Raw genomic sequence first — 18,135 nt, forward strand, 5'->3', positions numbered from 1 at the left:
GCTGACATTCAACATGGAAGAAGGTACTGTCAAACAGAAGTTTCTGGATGGAAAGCAGGGTATTACACCAAGGAGTATCAGCTTTCACAATGGGAACTGGCCTTTCTGCTCTGTAACTCCACAATGGCAGCATCTACAATTCAGTTCTTCACTGCACTTAAGTCTGCACTCTGCACACCCTTCCCACCAGACCACTACACTGATGGAAACTGCTGTATGGTTTTCCAGTAGGTACACGTTTAAATTTAAAAGACTGAAATAACACGTGATCAAGTACTGCAGCAGTACTAAGAAAGCCTCTGTCTTGGTCTTGGCTGTGGTGATTTTCTTCCCCGTGGCTGGTGAGGGGCTGTGTTTTGGGTTTGTGCTGAACACAGTGATGATAATACAGAGATGTTTTCGTTGTTGCTGAGCAGGGCTCACACACAGCCAAGGCCTTCTCTGCTTTTCGTGCTGCCACGCTGGTGAGGAGGCTGGGGGTGCATGGGAGGGTGGGAGGAGACAGAGCCAGGACAGGTGACCCCAGCTGACCAAAGGGATATTCCAGACCAGATGGCATCATGTTCAGTATGTAAAGTGGGGAGAAGAAGGAGGAAGGAGGCACACTTGGAGTGATGGCGTTTGTTTTCCCAAATAACCATTACACATGATGAGGCCCTGCTCTACTGGAGATGGCTGCACACCTGCCTGCCCATGGGAAGAAGTGAATTAATTCCTTGTTTTGCTTTGCTTGCATGCACAGCTTTTGCTTTCCCTATTAATCTGTCTTTATCTCAAGCCACGAGTTTTGTGCTGTTTATCCTTCCAGCTCTCTCCGCGGTCCCACTGGTGGGGGAGCGAGCCTGTGTGAAGCTTGGTTGCTGTCTGGGGTTAGGCCTCGACAGCCTCCGACCGTAATGGGTATTTCCAGTACCGGCACGGGCTGCAGCACCGGCCACTCGGGTTTAGATGCAGCCTGATGGTTTTAAGGACTCGGCTTTGAAACACTTGGCTGAGTTCTCTGTAATAAAACAGCAGGTGCTGGAAAACGAAGCGTAGCGAGCGCCCTTTGCTCAACCACTGGAATTCCGAGCTTCGGCACCATTAAAAGATCGGGCCCGCCCCGCCGGTGGCTGCGCGACACTGCTGGGAAGGCGCGGGAGGTGCGGTTTACGGTGCTGCCGTAAAGCGCCGTGGCCGGGCGCGGGCGCCCTTGAGCGTGAGCGGCCATGAGCGGGAGCGGCGGGAACCGGGCCCTGGAGCTGCTGCGCTCGCTGCCCAGGGTCAGCCTGGCCAACCTAAGGCCCAACCCCGGCTCCAAAAAGCGGGTGAGTGCCTGCAGCCTGCCGGGGGGGCCCTGGTGGCAGAACTGTCTCTAGGCAGCCGGCGAGCCCGGTCCCGGTGTGGTTCGCCCCCAGGGCTATCGGAAGGACATCACCCTGGCAGGACCAGGAGAGCGACCTGGCCAGAATAGGCGTGGAAAGGCAAAGGAGTGGATGGCACTGCTGTGTGTGTTGGCCCCGTGCTTGCCCTTTGCGTGCTTTGTTGCTGATGTGTGTGGCCATCCCCACAGAGAACTGGCTGATGAGTGGTGCTGGCTGAACCTCAGGGCCATTGGTGGGGCTGGAGGGGAACAGTAAAAGGCTTTTCATTCCACATGTTAATGGGATGGAGTAGTATGTTTGGAAAGGGAAGGTCAGAAGGCTTACAAAGAATAGGCATGTGATGCCAGCTAGCATTCTTTTTACTGTCTCTTGGAAACAAAACTGTTACCTGTCTCCTTATAAAGTGGTAGAGAAATTAAGACAAGAAACCCGGGAGAAACCCTGGGGGGATTAGTGGGGAATGTTGAACAGGGGGATGAGGTTCAAAGGCTGAAACCGTAGGAACAGAGAAGGGAACAGCAAGCAGCACTCTCCTAAAAGTGCTCAAGACTCCCTAGAGCTACTAAATAGTATAGAATTCAAGTGCAGCTTTGTGTTAGGCACGACCGTCCCTGCCACCAAAGGAAGCTGACTTGTCCCCATACTATTTGTGGTGCCAGCCTAAAGCTGTGCTCTGCAAAAACCATTAACTGCTTTTCTGTTTTTCCACCTAGAAAAGATCTATAACGTAATTTTTTCCTCAAGAATCAGCATTTCACTCAATTGCTTATATCTCAAAAATCTAATGTTTTATAGATGCTTGTCTCTGAAGTAGTCACCTAAATGTATCGTTGCTTGTTTTGAAGGAAAGAAGACGTGGCCGTGGAAGATACGGAGGTAGGAAGTGTGGCCGAGGTCACAAAGGAGAAAGACAAAGAGGGAATCGCCCCCGATTAGGCTTTGAGGGTGGTCAAACTCCATTTTACCTGGCCATACCAAAATACGGATTTAATGAGGGACGTAGGTAAGTTTCTTCACGTTTACTTGGAAATTAATAATTGTCTGCTTTTCTTGATCCTTCTCCTGAAGCAAGAATCTAATATGCCACAATAGGCCTAACTGAAAAAAGTTTGGCGTCCCAAATTTCTCTCAGGTTGTTAGCTACTTTACCAGAAGAATCTCCCATTTCTTGTGAGATCATTCTTTTAATTATTTCCTGTTTTGCACATCTGCTTATTTACTCTCTTCATAATCCTTCATGTGTAGCAGGCTACCCTCCTCTTCCAGCTGAGTGAATTTCTCCTCTGAAACTATTCCTTCATTCCTGCTTGTTTTTCTCTTTCCCTCATAACCCAGTGAACTGAGTGGGAACAGTCCCAGTGACAGGAGTGAGGATGTTAGGCATGGAGGTGTAATCCAAAGCCTTGCTTTGTTGTTTCTCCTCACTTTATTCACCAGAAGCTCTGATCTAATGCCATCCAAACAATTCTGCTTCTCTTCATGGTTGTACCTTTTCAGCACTCTGACACTGTGGTCTTTGTCTATCTGTGCCCCACCTGTTCCACCTAGGATCCTAACAAGCTCTTTTGTACCAAATCTGCTGGATGATCATTTAGTCATCTTTCACCATTGTTCTCCTTGGGCATTCTGCCTTGTTTAATACTTTTGTCCTTTTTGCACATTGCACTGGTTTGTGCCATGTCTTTATCCCACCTTTCTAATGTTTAAGGTTATTCTTCTAACATGTCTTTTCTCCAGTCACTGTTCTCACCTGGAGAGATGTATGTCAGCATTTTCCAAATTTCCTTCACTTATATTGATAATTTAAAAATTTGGATTAAATTTTTTTTATTTGTTTGGGGTTTTTTTAAAGCTGGGCTTGTTTCATCAGATAGCATTTGTGTTAGGTGGGTCAGTAACCGTTTTGTTGCTTTTAGATGTAGTCTTGAAAGCTTCTGTGTCCATACAATGCTGCTACAGGCAGTAGTAACAAAAACGTACACCGAGCAGACAGTTCAAGGATGAAAATACTAATGTGTATTTGTGAATTGTTAGACTTGATTTCATGTTCCATTTCCTGATACCACTGCCTCAATAGCTGAGCACTTTTATATTTCCATTCTTTATGCATGTGGTAGACTTACAGACCTGTCCCAGTTGTTACAGAGTTTTCTCTGAATCTTAATAGTTTGGAAATGTGACTCAAATTCTATTTTCAGGTACTGTTATTTCCTCTTGATTGCTTAAATTATTATAAGAGTAAACAAGAAGCAGTTTCAATATCTGAAAGCAGTGTAGATCCACAGTCCTGCAAAGGAAATGCTCTAGAATGCAGACACTCAGCATCTTATGTTAATAGTGGTCACAAGTTCATAAATATCCAACAGAAAAAAATCCAGCCTCCTGCAGCGACAAGAAATTATTAGGATCTTGCTGTTTTTGACAACGTCTGACAGCATATGAAAACAAAAAAAGTGCTCTGTAGTTTCAATGTCAGTGTAGTTTAAGTGTCAGGCTACTGTAAATGTTTCTGTGGTGACCACTGTAAGTGCCCTCGAGTGACGCTGTTGGGGCAGGGGGGAGCACACCAAGCAATGTCTCTGCCTGTTTACCTTCACCTCACTCCTCCTCCTGCCTCCACTTCTTGAACTTTTTCTCTGTAGGGAACTATCTGACAGCACAAATTCTGTAAGTGGCTTGCCAATAACAGCGATCAGCTGCTTCCCAATTTTTCAGTTGCTGCTCAGAGACTTCTGATAGCAGCCATCAAATGGATTGTAGGAGAAAGTTTTGAGCATCAGCATTGATGGTGTGCATAGACAGGAATAGTCTCTGGTATTAGAAAACTGTGCTAAGGATTGGTTTGTACAGTAAAGTTAGAACTTCAGGAAACACAAAAGTAGGTTCTGCTGAAGCCAATGGCTGTTGACAAGAGATTCAACTCCCTTTGGGGATGTGGGTTAATGCATATTGTCCCAATATTTCTCTTCCTTGATGGTGTTTTGAGGGAGATTCCTTTCAATACTTCTGAGAGGTCAGGTACAGTGGTAGTGGATCAGAAAATGTTGTTGGATGTAAGCTGTGCAGGAGCAAGTACAGAGTTTGTCTGATAGTCTTTGACTAAGTTTGTATGGGAGGAGATGTTTGGTTTTTTGACTGTCTATCAGTGAAGCCCCCAAGCTGGCTTCACTTTGAAGGTGGTAGTTATTTACAATCTTGTTGGTTTGCCAAGAAATGCTGACACTGTAGTGTCTTAGTATTTTTTTAGTTTAGGAGTAGGTAAAAACCAGAATATCTCAGTTGACCAGTTGCTATTGAAGCTTCGATTTTGTACATTTCTCATTGTTTTGTTTGAGTTGTTTGGTTTTTGTCTTTCTCTCCCCAGCTTCAGACGTCAGTACCAACCTCTGAGTCTTCAGAGGCTGCAGTATCTGATTGATTTGGGCAGAGTTGACCCCACACAGCCGATTGACTTAACTCAGCTCATTAACGCCAGAGGTGTGACAGTGCAGCCTCTCAAGAGGGATTACGGTGTCCAGCTGGTGGAGGAGGTATGCAGACAGCACACTTAGTACTTCAGGCTTTCAGATTGTCATTCCCACAGTTTGGAAGCATCTTTGATTCTCCAGATCAGTTTGCTGTGGAATTTTTGTGGATCATAAATCCACTAGAGGGCACTGTGTGTCAGCAAAAAAAGAAACAACTCAGGAGGATGTTTTCATACCTGAGGGGCTGCAAAAATGAGAGTTAAGGAGCACATAACAAAAGGCTGAAGAAGTATTTTACAACAGAAAGCTAAAATGTAGTGAAAGAAATGTATGAATATTTTGGAAATAGAAAGGTTTTTTTAATTCAACCCAAGTGACTGAAGGCAATTTGGTTACCTATCTTGGTGCAGGGAACAGACAATTTATATTATTTTGCAAGATTTAATGTTCCTTACAAGTTTTCAGAGAAGAATAAATGTATATCTTAAAAAACTCACTTTAATGTTATTGTAATATGTGTTGAAATTTACAGGGTGCTGATATTTTTGCAGCAAAAGTAAATATTGAAGTGCAGAGGGCATCTGAATTAGCAATTGCAGCCATAGAAAAAAATGGAGGCGTAGTAACAACGTCATTCTATGACCCAAGGAGCTTGGGTAAGAACTTCTTTTGATTTCTGCCTTTTCTTTTTTTTAACGTGCCAAAATTAAATGATCCAAATCAAAGTTTCAAACACATTTCTTTGTAGAAAGTCATCAACTTATAAAAGCTTCAAAACCAATTACGTGTATATTTACAGAATCATAGTATACTTTGGGTTGGGAGGGACCTTAAGGATCATCTTATTCCAGCCCCCAATGATGAATGATAATGCATCCTCAGTTTTGGCTTTTTTCAACCATTCACCTGTTTAGTCCTTCCAGCATTAGTAGTTGTATACCAATCAACCAGTTAAGGAAATCTGAATAGCTTTGTAAATAGAGGACCTAAAAATAGTGTTTAGCTGAATTTTTGTCTTCTGTTTCCCAAGTTTAATAGCACTAAGAAAACTCAGGAAAAAATAGATTTAAAAAATACTGTGGGTGTTTATATTTTTAATTTAAAATGCTTTTCCACTTAAAGTGAGGAAGTAAGTTACAGAAGCTCAGAATCATTCCAGTTAAAATGGCTATTGTTTTCAGAACTTTCACTGAAGAATGAGGCTTTGCTTTGCTTGAGGCTGCATCCTGCCTAGCATTCATTCATGCAGTTTTTATTGACAATAATGCAGCTTTCATGTGTGAATGAGGCTGAGAAGAAGAGGAATAGATGTTTTTAGTGTGCAAAATATGCTACCCTGGAGTGATACAAGGGATTTTTTTCATTCCAGAAAATAATAAAAATAATAAAGTTTAAAGATTCTGGAATTTAATTTGCCAAAATCAGTAAAATTTGAGGAAGAGATGATAGTCCCACAAAGGACTAAGTAGGTACATATGCCATTGATACTTCATTTAAAATACTTATAGAAACACTAAATTTGGCATTTGTTGGTACACTGTGTAAATAGGCATGCAAGTGCTTTGCTTCAAACTTGGAAATAGACCTTTAAATAAATGGCAGCATCTAGCTTAGTTATGGTTATCTTTACCAAGCAGGTGTTCTAAATGTATTACAAGTATCAACTCCTCTAGACTGATGCTGTAAATACCAGTTAAAGCAGAGTTGTTTGTTTGGTTAAGTGAAACTTGCAAACCACTATCTCATTCTGAACAAGGATATTCTTGAGATTTGATTTTTTTGCTTGGTACTTTTTGATATGAATGTAGTACTTAATTTAGTAGAAAATAAGAAGGTGTCATTTAATATTTTTAAATCTGTATTATGAGGTACAGTCACTAATTTTCTCTCATGTTTGCCCACAGAAATTTTATGCAAGCCAGTAGTATTTTTCCTGCGTGGCAAACCTATCCCAAAGCGAATGCTCCCACCTGAAGACCTCGTCCGGTACTACACAGATCCCAGGAATCGGGGGTACCTGGCAGATCCTTCTAAGGTTGCAGAAGCCAGGCTGGAACTTGCCAAGAAATATGGCTATGTTTTACCAGACATAACTAAAGATGAGCTCTTTAAGATGTTGAGTGCACGCAAGGATCCCAGACAGATATTTTTTGGTCTTGCTCCAGGATGGATTGTAAACCTGGCAGACAAGAAAATTCTAAAACCAACTGATGAGAGTCTGTTGAAATACTATAGCTCATGAATTCAGGACTGGAGACAACTGCAGGTGTACAGGAAACACCTGGGTATGAAATAATGGATAGAAGTGGTGTGGGTTTGTTTGTTTTAAAGACTCCTATTATATTAGACAAAACATAAATTTTTCTTCATGTAATCTTCTGGTGTAGCTCTCAACTTTTTTATTGTCATAATAGAGTGTATCAAAAGTCTTAACATTTGAAAACTATGTGGAGTCTGACATAAAGTGTGCGTCTGGGCACTTTCTCTTCCAATGGTTTGCCAGTTATTGTTTCAGACAAAAGGTTTTGGTGTTGCATTTATTTTTAGAGGATAATTCCAAAGAGTTATTTGACCTAATAATTAGTTTATATTCCCCCCCCCCAATTTAAAATCAGAAACATGACTGTACAAAACTAAAATTAGTTTTAGAGTCATATTGCATAAAATTATAAGTTCTAGCAAATGTATATTGAATAGCTGTAAGAGGTATTTTTGGTTGGGGAAAAATAAAAATAACCAAAAATTACAAAGTACAAAAGATTTCATTAACTTCTCAAATTCCATAGCCATGTCTTGGGTTTTTCCATTGCCATTAATAGCACCAGAGCCTGAGAGGTCTTGATTTTTTATCTTACTTCTTCATATGCAATTGAGAAAGACAGGGTGTGCAGTTTAAAATAACTTTCTATGTAAATTTGGAGGGGGGGGGGAAGATAGCTGTCTTAATTCAATGACTTCTATTATTCAAACATAATTTAAAACTTGTCCTGACACAAATGTAATCTCATTAATAAAATTGCATAGCAGGATCCAGAGTCAATGAAGGACAGATTATGACGGATGGGGATGTGATGGGTGAAGTACACAGTTAAGATTCAGTTTTCAGCTTGATCAGAGGTTGCATGTGTGACAGTGGACAAATGAATTTAAATGTTGTGAAAAGTTATGAACAAATTGTGTTTATAGGAAACAGCATTTTAATCACACCAACTTGATTAAGTCTTGAAAAATATTTTCCAACAAAGGTTTCTTTTGTCACTCTCTCCAGAGTGCTGCGTTATTAGTATTCAAGAGTATTCTAGGTTTTGTGTGGAAGCTTAGGATTGGACATTTGGGACAATGAACCAGACACTAAAGAAGGATGAGGGGGGAGACCAAGATAATGTATCAGAACGTGCTCTGGCTGCTCAGAAGTTAATGAGCTGCTTCATAATTTCATGGTTTAATTGAAGCTGAATTTGGTTTTAAAATAGTCATAATTTGATTATAAGAATGCAGGAAGCAGTCCAGGTGACCAGAACACGAGAAGTCATCTTGTTTTCCAATTTTCATGTGCCTTTGGAAATGCTGCTTAGAGTTTGCTGTAGCTGCCAAACCATCCTCTGTGTGCTGGACTCCTCTTTCTCCCGTATGACATCTGTATTTTGCTGGTATACCTCAATGGGGGAGGATTTAAGAAAAATCTTACTTTTCTTTCAGATAATAAAAAGCAGCAGATGAATTTTCGTTGATGTTTGTCAACCAACCCTGATTTTTCCTTTGCTCAACAACCTGCCTTATCAATTAACATGAGCATCTGTAATCACAGAAAAAAATAAAACAAGTTTTCTCACTCTGATTAAATAATCTGAAATCAAGAGATTAAGAATAGAAAGTCATTAAATTTTGACAATTTACTCTTCACCTTCTATTGTTCCTTGTTAATGTGTGTTAAATGCTATCAGTAATGGTCATTCTCCCAGCTTGGGGTTTAAGTATAGGTGAAATATAGCAAAACAACAGCAATATAAAATTGGACTATGAATAGCAGGAATTTTGTTTTAGTGGCATTAACATTCATATTTTATAAGGTGCCCAACACTTTTTTGGCACGTTAAGAGTAATGCTGTGTGCCAAAAAAAGTACAGTTGGTGTTAACTTGAATGTGAAGTAAATAACTTTCTCACTTTAGATGTATCCTGTTCTGCATCCTGATGATTGTTGGTTTGGAACCTTAAATGACAAGCAATACTTTTTTCTTTTTCTTTTTTTTTCAAGTTTTTGTTATTACAATGACTTTACAATAACAATATTACTACTGCCTCCATTTGGGAAGGAGTTGGAGAGGGGGAAGAGTATTTATTGCCTTCCCTTATTTGTGCCATAATGTTTCTGTTTTTATGAATCAATTCACAATTGTATTTTGTGGAGGTGGTGGTACTCAACAGGAAAGCTACTTAACTGGAAGTGAAGAAGGAAGTTAGTCATATTAGTGAAGACCAGAAGACAAAAGTGTTTATGTATCATTGTGTATTTTGGGGAGGAGAAGACGGGGGAAGGCAAGTTTGTTTCCATTTCTGCTCTTTGTATTAAAATGAACAAATTGCTCTCAGCAATTTTTTTTCTAAATCAACTTCTTTGATACACACACGCGTGCACGCGCTGGTTTCTGTAGGTTTCTAAATGGTTTTCAGGTGAAAGGGTAACTTGGATAAAATGATAACAGTGAAAGAAAGAATGAAAACAGGAAACAGATGTCTGGTGACGTCGAGGGATTGGATAGCACTTATTCAGTGAACGATGTCTTAGTCACAAGGCAGCTGTATCCTGGCTCTGATACTACAACGGTACAAATACCTTGGAGCCAAAACAGCCACGTTCCACAAAATCCGGTCATTCTACTTTATAAAGGTGATCTTTTATCATCTTATAATTGGAGAGGGCAAAAAAGGGCTATGCATTCCTTTATTTAAAATATGCAATGCTTGTCTTTTTTTCTCACTTCTGTTAACAGTAGCCAGTATTTTATATCAGTTGTTTGAATTTTTATTTACTAGTGCGAAAAGTCACAAGGCTATAGAGGATTTCCTGTTCACTTTATCTCCTCAGGAACACAAGTCTCCTAGCAACCAAATACAGAATTATCAAAAGCACCAGTAAGTTATTGACAAGGTTTCTAATAAACCCATAATAAACAATGTCCCAAAGGACTGTTGTTTATATGTCAGACTTCCTGGTGCAAGACTAAGTCTGTGCTGGCATCTAAGGCCATTCTCCTTTCTTAGGTATATGGATGATGTTTTCATGTTCATAAGATAAAGGATTGCCTTGGATATCCTGTTTTGATACAGGTTTTTCATGTGCAACAATGTGTGACACAGCAAGAAGCACCCAATCTGCTGTAGCTGGAAAAGCATTATCAGGTAGCTGAGGAAAAGGAACTTACATTTGTGTCACAAAATACTGAAAGCCATGTCCATTTTTATCAGCAACATCATACTTCTGAATGATTACTTGATAAAACTGATTACAGATGTGAGACTGCAATCAATATAAAGGCCTGTAAACAAGTACATACTTTGTTGTTTCATACTGTGATAATTAGAAATCACCTATTTCTTAGGAACAGACTCTACTGACTGCAGCCAGTCCATGCTATACTTACAGGTAGCTGGCTGCAGACTCAAAATGCAGTGAATTAAAATTCCCTTTTGCTCATATGTATGACAGTGATAACCTGGCTTCATTATAGTTCATATGGAATTTGTGTTTAACAGTCTAAAGTTGACTGTACAATCCACTGATTTCCAAAAATGGATAAATTAATGAATCACTGGCCCTAATCTGAATCTTCTCTGGCACTGTGCCAGCATTGTTTTGACATAGAAGTATAATTGATGTTAGTCCTCCAGGAAGTCATATAAAAGTGATCAATTACGAAGATAGCTTCCCATTGCTATTTTATTATTTTCTACCATTATTTCTATTTTATTTTCTATATTAAAACCTTAAATGCTAATGCAAAACTAAATTTGCACTGTTTAACACTCCCAAGTTCTGTAAGTAATTTGAAATTGTTGCACAAGTCCCATATTTTAAATATTTAAGTGTTATATTTACATATATCTAAAATAAGAAAGATATTCTGTATATCCAAAATGTCCAGTTTAATATTCTATATGCGGCTTTGTGTTTTAAAATTTTCTGAAAAGGTGATCAGACAGGAATAGTTTTATATAACTCACAATTAATGTTCTGGTTTAGTCTATGAAAAGAGAGGTCCAAGTGTGACAGGATTCTTGCCCATTAGAGCAAAATTATGAACTTTTTAAGCTCCTTTATCTCCTGCCCAGGTGGCTCATCTTGGTCTTTTGTAGCTGAAATATATGGCATTGTCTAAAGAAGTATGGTTTCTCAGTGGAAGCAAACCACCCTCAGCTCTGTTCTGTTCTCCTGTGCTTAATATCCCCTCTGATGCACATGCATCTTCCCAAGGTCTCTTCTCACCTTTCCCGTTGTAGTGGTGGGAACTACAGGGCTCAATCATTCTCACAGTGTCATCCTGTCTGGCCCACTCTGAGTTTGAAAATCTGGTTGTTTTATGTGCCTCTGGAGCAGGAAAAGTGTTGATCATTCCTGCATCTGTTTATATGGGGGGGTTGGGGGGGGTTGGCTTGAGTTTCCTGGACTGGTGTTGGCTTTTGTTGTTAAAAATGTCAACAGCAATGTTGTTTACTTGTTAACCTTGTAGATTCCAAGCCACATGCCAAGCAACTTGGAGGGCCCTTTGAGCAATGGGCTTGGATTTGGTGTTTATCAGTCAATGAACACTCCTAGAAGAGTGCCTGTGCACTTAAATCAGAATTGCATATGCTAGATATCAATGTGAAAGGATAGGAAATTTTACATTCAATGCACCAATGCCCAAATCTGTCTCTCCTTGCACTTTTCTCCAGCCTCTGTAAGATTCATTCTGTGTCATGGTAGGATTGTCCTGTCTGAGCTTTAGTCTATAAATACGGGCTGATGAATTCCTATTTAGCCAGAAAATCTGCCATTTATTATTCCTTGGGCAGGTAATGATAGATTAATGTATATTTAGCCTGAAAATCTGCCATTTATTATTCCTTGGGTAGGTAATGATAGCTAGAAGTTTGTGGACATAGAGCAGTCTATGAAAAGTAAGCTGATGTGTAAATTTATAGTAAACTGGTTCTCTAGGGGTTTTTTGTGATGCTGTTGTAGTTTGCTCCCAGTGTGGAGTACCTTAAATTAAGAAAATAAATTCACTTGGTATCTGACAAGAGAGATGCATTTTTACTTGAATATAGCTGTGGTTCAGTGCTTCAAAAATTGAATCCAAGTTCCCTGTAAAGTTAATATAGTGAGGTATTGTGTTAATTTCAAAATTAATGCAAGTCTAAATTTTTACTGATCACATGTAGACAAAACTTTGAACTCCTCTCATAGGAGTTTCACTGCCTTTGTAGTAATGTGATCGATAGAGTCAGTACCTAGAGCCTAGAGAATTGCCATTCAGCCTGGAGCAGACATCTGAGCAATTCAGTGACACTCCAGACCCCACTGACTGACAGGAGCTGTAACACAGCACTCTTGTATGCACCCAAAACTTCAGCATCTGGAGCTGAATCCCACTCTTTGTTTTCAGTGACGGTTTTCAGAAGTTCTCCTCGGGATCACAAGCTCACCGTTGGGAACTTGTGAGGCTTGATGTACTAGGTTGTATTTGTCTTTGAAAATAAGCATTCTTTTTTAATCATTTAGTGAAAAAAGCAACCTAGAGGATATATTGGTGCCACAAGAGGTGAGATGCTGGTAATCAGTGTTATTTTAAAACTATTGGAGACAGCAGCTTCTCCAGGATACAGAAACTGGTGACATCCCCACCTGGCAGCCTCTGACTTTCGAGGTGGATGACTCCCAGTTGCCAGCCCTGCACTAATATTTCCACTCAAATTTGCTGGCCTGCCTTCTTTGACCCTTGTGTAATATGTGCTGATGTTTGTGCTAGTTCTAATGTATATGTTTACTCTATAAGCAAAGCACAGAAATTAAATTTGCCTCCATTTGCAAAATAAAAAATGGAGAGCAGGGTGGTGCCTCCCTTGAGGGGTCTGCTTCAGCAAGTGGTGCTTGTAATGGCTAGAGAAGGTGACTGAGATGCTTAAACACAGATGTCTCACTTCTGTCTGAGAAGATGCATCCAGTGTGTCTCACAGGGTACCCCTACAGCTACTCTGACAGCTTGTGATGTTTGCATAAAACACAGATTTGGTGCTGATGTGTTTGTCTTTTGTGCACAGTCATTTATTCCCTCTTTTTCTTTTCTCATTTTTTCTTCTTTTTTTTTTCTTGGCAAGGCCATCGCACTTATTACAGCAGGCAGTCTGAGTATGGGCCATGTACGAGGCTTGAGATTGTTCCAGACAAAATATTATTCTACTGTTTTTATGTTGGACTTGGCTGATGTGACGCTGCTGCCATCCTGACTTCTAGGTAAAATGTCTGGGTTAATTGTGACTTTGTTGTTGGGTTTTGTTGTTATTGTTGTTTTTGGAAGGCTCCAGCCCTTCCAAGTTCATCGTTAAAGACTGGTGTTTGCTGTGGGATGATCATGAAATGAATTACCATAGTGAGGATGTGATTGTGTAGTAAAATTCTACCTGGCTCAGTTTTCTGCATTCATTCGTATGTCTCTGAGGGGGTTGAAGCACTGGGGTGCTCTGATTTTGTCTTTGATGTGGGAAAGCTTATCTGTCCATTAAGAGAACCTAAGAAGAGAATGGAAGGCAAAAAGTTCTCAAGTAATTTTTGCTGCCTCTTCTGAGAACTGCATGTATTCCACTGCATGTTTTCCCAATTCCGGTTGTTCTTGGCTGAGCTCAGTGACTTTGCGTACGGCATATTAGGAAACTGCAATGGCAGCAGACCACCATGGGCACTGACACACAGCTGTGGTACCATAGCTGGCTGGGGCAAAAGAAAAGATAATTTTGGAGACTTGGGAACATGAGAATCGAGGTATGAAACTCTGCCTGAAGAGATTCCAAAGTCAGAAACAATATGTGTATACTTCAACACCACTGAAACTCTGCTGCATGTTTAATTACTTTTTGTTTTTGCTGACTATACTGTTATGAACTGTAAGTATTCAAGAAATTATTTAAAGAATACATTTTAGGTTTTCCTTGTTGTCCTTAGAGTTTTCAGCTCTGCAGGGATCTTGTTTCCAAGCATTGTTCCTGTATCCAGCAAGACTAGAAGCAAATTTAAGAAGTGGGAGCCAGCATTTTCATACGATGGCATTATTCCAAGAACTGGTGCTGTAGGATAAACAGTAAATACTGTGAGGCTTGCAAAACACTTACTCATTCACTGCTTATACCCTGCTGATATTTTCATTGTTAGAGAGCATAATTTCTCGGCTGTCTCTGCAGCTGACATCCAGTCACATCTCCTCAGCATGAAAGAAATCTGTCATTGTTTCCAGCGCCCAAACCTGAGGGTAACAAATATGATATTTCCAGGCAGACAAGCAACCCGCGCAAACGTCCTTCTCCATCTGCTCCTCTCCCCTAATTAACGAGACTGCTATGGCTGTTTGTAGAGCTGAGAGTTGCATCTGCTTGGTGGGGACAGGGAGAAGGTCCGGTGTCCTCCTGGTAGAGGCAAGGCTGACACCTAGTGACCAGACGCATTTATTCCTATGGGAATTCCCTGTGTTCTGGTTCAGTCACGATTCACTCTTTTCTAGGTCTGGAAGGTTTAAACTTCAGAGTGAATAGTCAGTTTATTTCATCATCGTTTTTGGCCTTTGTTTTCATTGTTTCTAGTTCTATTTTCTCTTCTGAAGATGGAGTTCAGCTACCTTGCAGGCTTGTTCACGGCTGATGTTGTAGAGGATTTTGTGTGTAGTCTCCTGGGAGTTGTTCATGCCAGCTGCGCTGAGCAGACCGAGGTGGCTGATTGCAATCAACACTAAGTTCAGAACATCATGCTTTTTGGCTTTTCCTTTATAAAATCATGGCCAACTGCAGTATTTGTATCATTTTTGTTTATTCTATATTGAAGAATCCAAAATCAAATGTAGTGGGAAATTCTCTGAGTTGCAGAATATTCTTCCTACAGATGTCTGCTGACCAGAGGTGACATCTTACAATTAAGCTGCCACCTGGAGAGCACTACCTGTTCCATCATCATTGCAGATCCTGCTGGAAGTGTTCTGAGTTCTGGGCCTTAGCAAACTGCATATTAAAGAGGAAGAGTAAAACCTAGATAAAAGAGTCTTCCAGAATGCTTCTGACTTTTCTTTGGTTATGTAGATTAGCATTTCAAGGGTATAACATATTGATGAGAATTGCTTGTGATCTTTAGCAAAAGCTAGGTAAATTTAGGAAAACAGCCCCCCAACATGAACCAAAGGAGTAATCTCTTGTGTTGACTCCAAAAATAGACTGCAGAGGGTCTCAGTGGTTCCCCATGCTAATGGGTTTCACACAAAGCCCTCTACCAAAGCCCTAAAAAAGCATCCCTGGACCAGTCCTTGGGATTGGAGGAATATTTTGTTTTTGAAATGTCTCTTGTCTTCTAAATGAAGTATTGGAAATAAAGTTGATACAACATATCTGTTTGCTACTAGCACTGTGTTTGACTATACAAAGAGTCAGAGCTCAATGTTTTTCTGTGCCTGAAAGGAAACTTTGATTCTTCCTGAATGAAATAACTAGGAACTTGCACAAGCCCTGTGTTGTTGAACGGAAAAGGCAAGCTTTTTTCTTCCAAATAATCTTTTATATCTCACTCAGAACTTTATGTATAGCTCTGATTCTGTATCTGTTGCATGTTTCTAATTAGCTCATGAATAAATAAAAGGTCTGTGTTCCAAAATCCACTGATTTTTCATCTGCTAACTATTGTTGATAGGATGAGCCTCTGGAGAGAAGCATAGCATATTCCCAAGTGCTGTGATACTAGGAGTGAGAATAGCAAAACTGCCCGAGCACATACATACACTGAAGTTCTTTTTCCCTTTCTGAAAACTGATGCTGCAATTCCATGTCTCGAAACCATCGCCCAGTACTGTTTGCCCGAGGCAAAAGTTGTGTTTTCTCACTTGTGCTTGCAGCCATTTTTGGTGTCTCTCGCAAACAAGATGATAGGGTAGCTCATTTGCATAATCACTTTGAATAATTATTTTTTAAATCCACAAAAGCTGACTTTTAAACTTAATTTTAATTAATTAATTAATCTGAACAAGAGCCTTAGAACAGGTAAACATGGCTTTGACCACGCCTAAGTAATAGACTTCAAATTATTCATTTTGAAAGAAATATTGGGGATTCTGAAGATCTGAACACCTTGAAGGTGATCCTTGAGTTTATAAGGAATTCTGTATACAATAATGACCCTTCTTTTTTTTTTTTCTTTTTTTTTTTGTATGTAATGGAAGTTTTGTTAATTGGTCAGGCTAAGCCAATTGTTTTCATTATTTCAGACCACAAGTGTAGGATTCCTGCCTTTGTTCAGAGCAAAGGGGAAAAATAAAGCTCTCTAGTATCAAATAAGTAAGCACAAAAGAAGCAGGGTATTTGTTAGAGTTCCATCTCTATGTACTGGTAGATGTGACCTCTGGAAAACCTACCCAGAGCCTCAGTCTTTGTCAGTCCTGTGCTCTTGCACTGGTAGCAGGAATACCCAAGTAGCAGGTGCCCAAGGGTAGATCCAGGTCCATATACCTGCTCCAAAATAACACGTGGTGTGCAGCTTCAGCAGCACAGATGTGGGAACACATGCAGGCAGAGCCAAGGTGTGCTGGTTTTGGTCGGGATAGAGTTAATTTTCTTCCCAGTGGCTGGTGAGGGGCTGTGTTTTGGGTTTGTGCTGAACACAGTGATGATAATACAGAGATGTTTTTGTTGCTGCTGAGCAGGGCTTACACAGAACCAAGGCCTTCTCTGCTTTTCGTGCTGCCACGCTGGTGAGGAGGCTGGGGGTGTTCAGTATGTAAAGTGGGGGGAAGAAGGAGGAAGGGTAGATGTTTTGGGTGATGGTGTTTGTCTTCCCAAGTGACCATTACAAATGATGGGGCCCTGATGTCCTGGAGATGGCTGAACACCTGCCTGCCCATGGGAAACAGTGAATTAATTCCTTGTTTTGCTTTGCTGTGTGCATGGCCTTTACTTTCCCTATTAATGCATCCTTTTCCACCTTTCCAGTTTTCTCCCCAGTCCCACTGGTTGGGGCAGTGAGAGAGTGGCTGCGTGGGGCTTGGCTGCTGGCTGGAGCTAAACCACGACACAAGTAAAACCACTCAGAGCAATCCCCTGTGCTCAAAACTCCCCCCAAAACCTGTTCCATGTGGTGACTACACTCCTCCAGCAGTGTACCAGCCCGGAGATGGTTGACACAGACAGCACTGTGACCCAGGCAGGTGGTCCCATCTTCTCTCCAGTGCTGTGACCTGCATAGGGAGTATCCTGTGTCCCCCTGCCCCGGATCTCTGAGTTGAACTGCTTTGTGGCTGGATTGGGAACTGAAGGGTTGACCTGCCTCCTGGCCTAACACAGGGTTTTGGAAGAGTTCTCCTCTGACAGAACTCTCCTGCTATCACCCCACTATCAGCTGCCACATGGCAAGGGGAGAAAAATTGGCTTTCCTTTCTTTGTGCAATATCAAACCCTGTCAGGACAGTCGCTGGCCTAGCTCTGCATGCTCATAAGAGCAACGACCACCATACTAAAGCAGAGAATGATCTTTCAGACTCACAGGCCTTCGTCAGAACTCTGCCTGCAGTCATGTAGGAGCCAACAAGTAAAGCAGGTAACTCTGTGGCTCTTCTGATTTTATTGTATTCAAAATTGCCAGAGCATTAGTGATACTTGTGACTATCCAAGGAGTCAGGCTACTAATACTTCCCTTTTATATAACAAGCTTGACTACCACTTCACTTGGATTTTGCCTGTATTTTATTGATAATTTCACTGAATTCATCATACACTTGCAAATATGAAGTACAACGGCATTTCCTAATTTCATTTACAGCCAAAGTTACAGTTAAATGAAAGTTAAAGCTCAATGTACCCATTTGATCTTAGTTTTTCTTCTTGTGACTTAGGATGTGTCCCCACTGCACATTCCCTTGTATTTTACACAGCTGTGTTCTAAGAATACCAGTTGATAAAACCTTAGATAGAAGAATTTACAGTGTTGAGATTGTTTATTGTTGAGGGGTTTTTTGTTGCTTTTTTTTTCTTTTTTTTTTTCAGAAAACCACCAGGAAATACATAATTCTACACTGAAAAACT

The 18,135-nt window shown here is 40.6% G+C and overlaps 1 protein-coding gene across 3 annotated transcripts; it reads left to right on the forward strand.

Annotated features, from left to right (window-relative positions):
* Positions 1 to 1,173: 1,173 nt before the first annotated feature.
* Positions 1,174 to 15,722, forward strand: MRPL15 (mitochondrial ribosomal protein L15). 3 transcript variants are annotated; one of them, XR_014226578.1, is made up of 6 exons: positions 1,174 to 1,307; positions 2,210 to 2,367; positions 4,729 to 4,894; positions 5,364 to 5,487; positions 6,736 to 13,327; positions 14,033 to 15,722. XR_014226578.1 is itself a non-coding variant. In XM_082285194.1 (5 exons), the coding sequence occupies exons 1-5, from the start codon at positions 1,209 to 1,211 to the stop codon at positions 7,071 to 7,073; spliced, it is 885 nt and encodes a 294-aa protein (XP_082141320.1). In that variant the 5' UTR covers positions 1,174 to 1,208; the 3' UTR covers positions 7,074 to 15,722. The 3 variants fall into 3 exon arrangements, 1 of the variants encoding a protein (XP_082141320.1); XR_014226579.1 differs by having other exon boundaries at positions 14,960 to 15,722; XM_082285194.1 differs by having other exon boundaries at positions 6,736 to 15,722.
* Positions 15,723 to 18,135: the final 2,413 nt, after the last annotated feature.

The sequence above is a fragment of the Coloeus monedula genome (assembly GCF_965178545.1).
Source record: "Coloeus monedula genome assembly, chromosome: 1".
NCBI classification, from domain to species: Eukaryota; Metazoa; Chordata; class Aves; order Passeriformes; family Corvidae; genus Coloeus; species Coloeus monedula.

Excerpts from the sequence above, each read along its gene's own strand:
- MRPL15 (XM_082285194.1), top strand. The coding sequence starts at position 1,209 with ATGAGCGGGAGCGGCGGGAACCGGGCCCTGGAGCTGCTGCGCTCGCTG. Across the intron at positions 1,308-2,209 it reads ACCCCGGCTCCAAAAAGCGG|GAAAGAAGACGTGGCCGTGG; the intron begins GTGAGTGCCTGC and ends CTTGTTTTGAAG. Across the intron at positions 2,368-4,728 it reads GGATTTAATGAGGGACGTAG|CTTCAGACGTCAGTACCAAC; the intron begins GTAAGTTTCTTC and ends TTCTCTCCCCAG.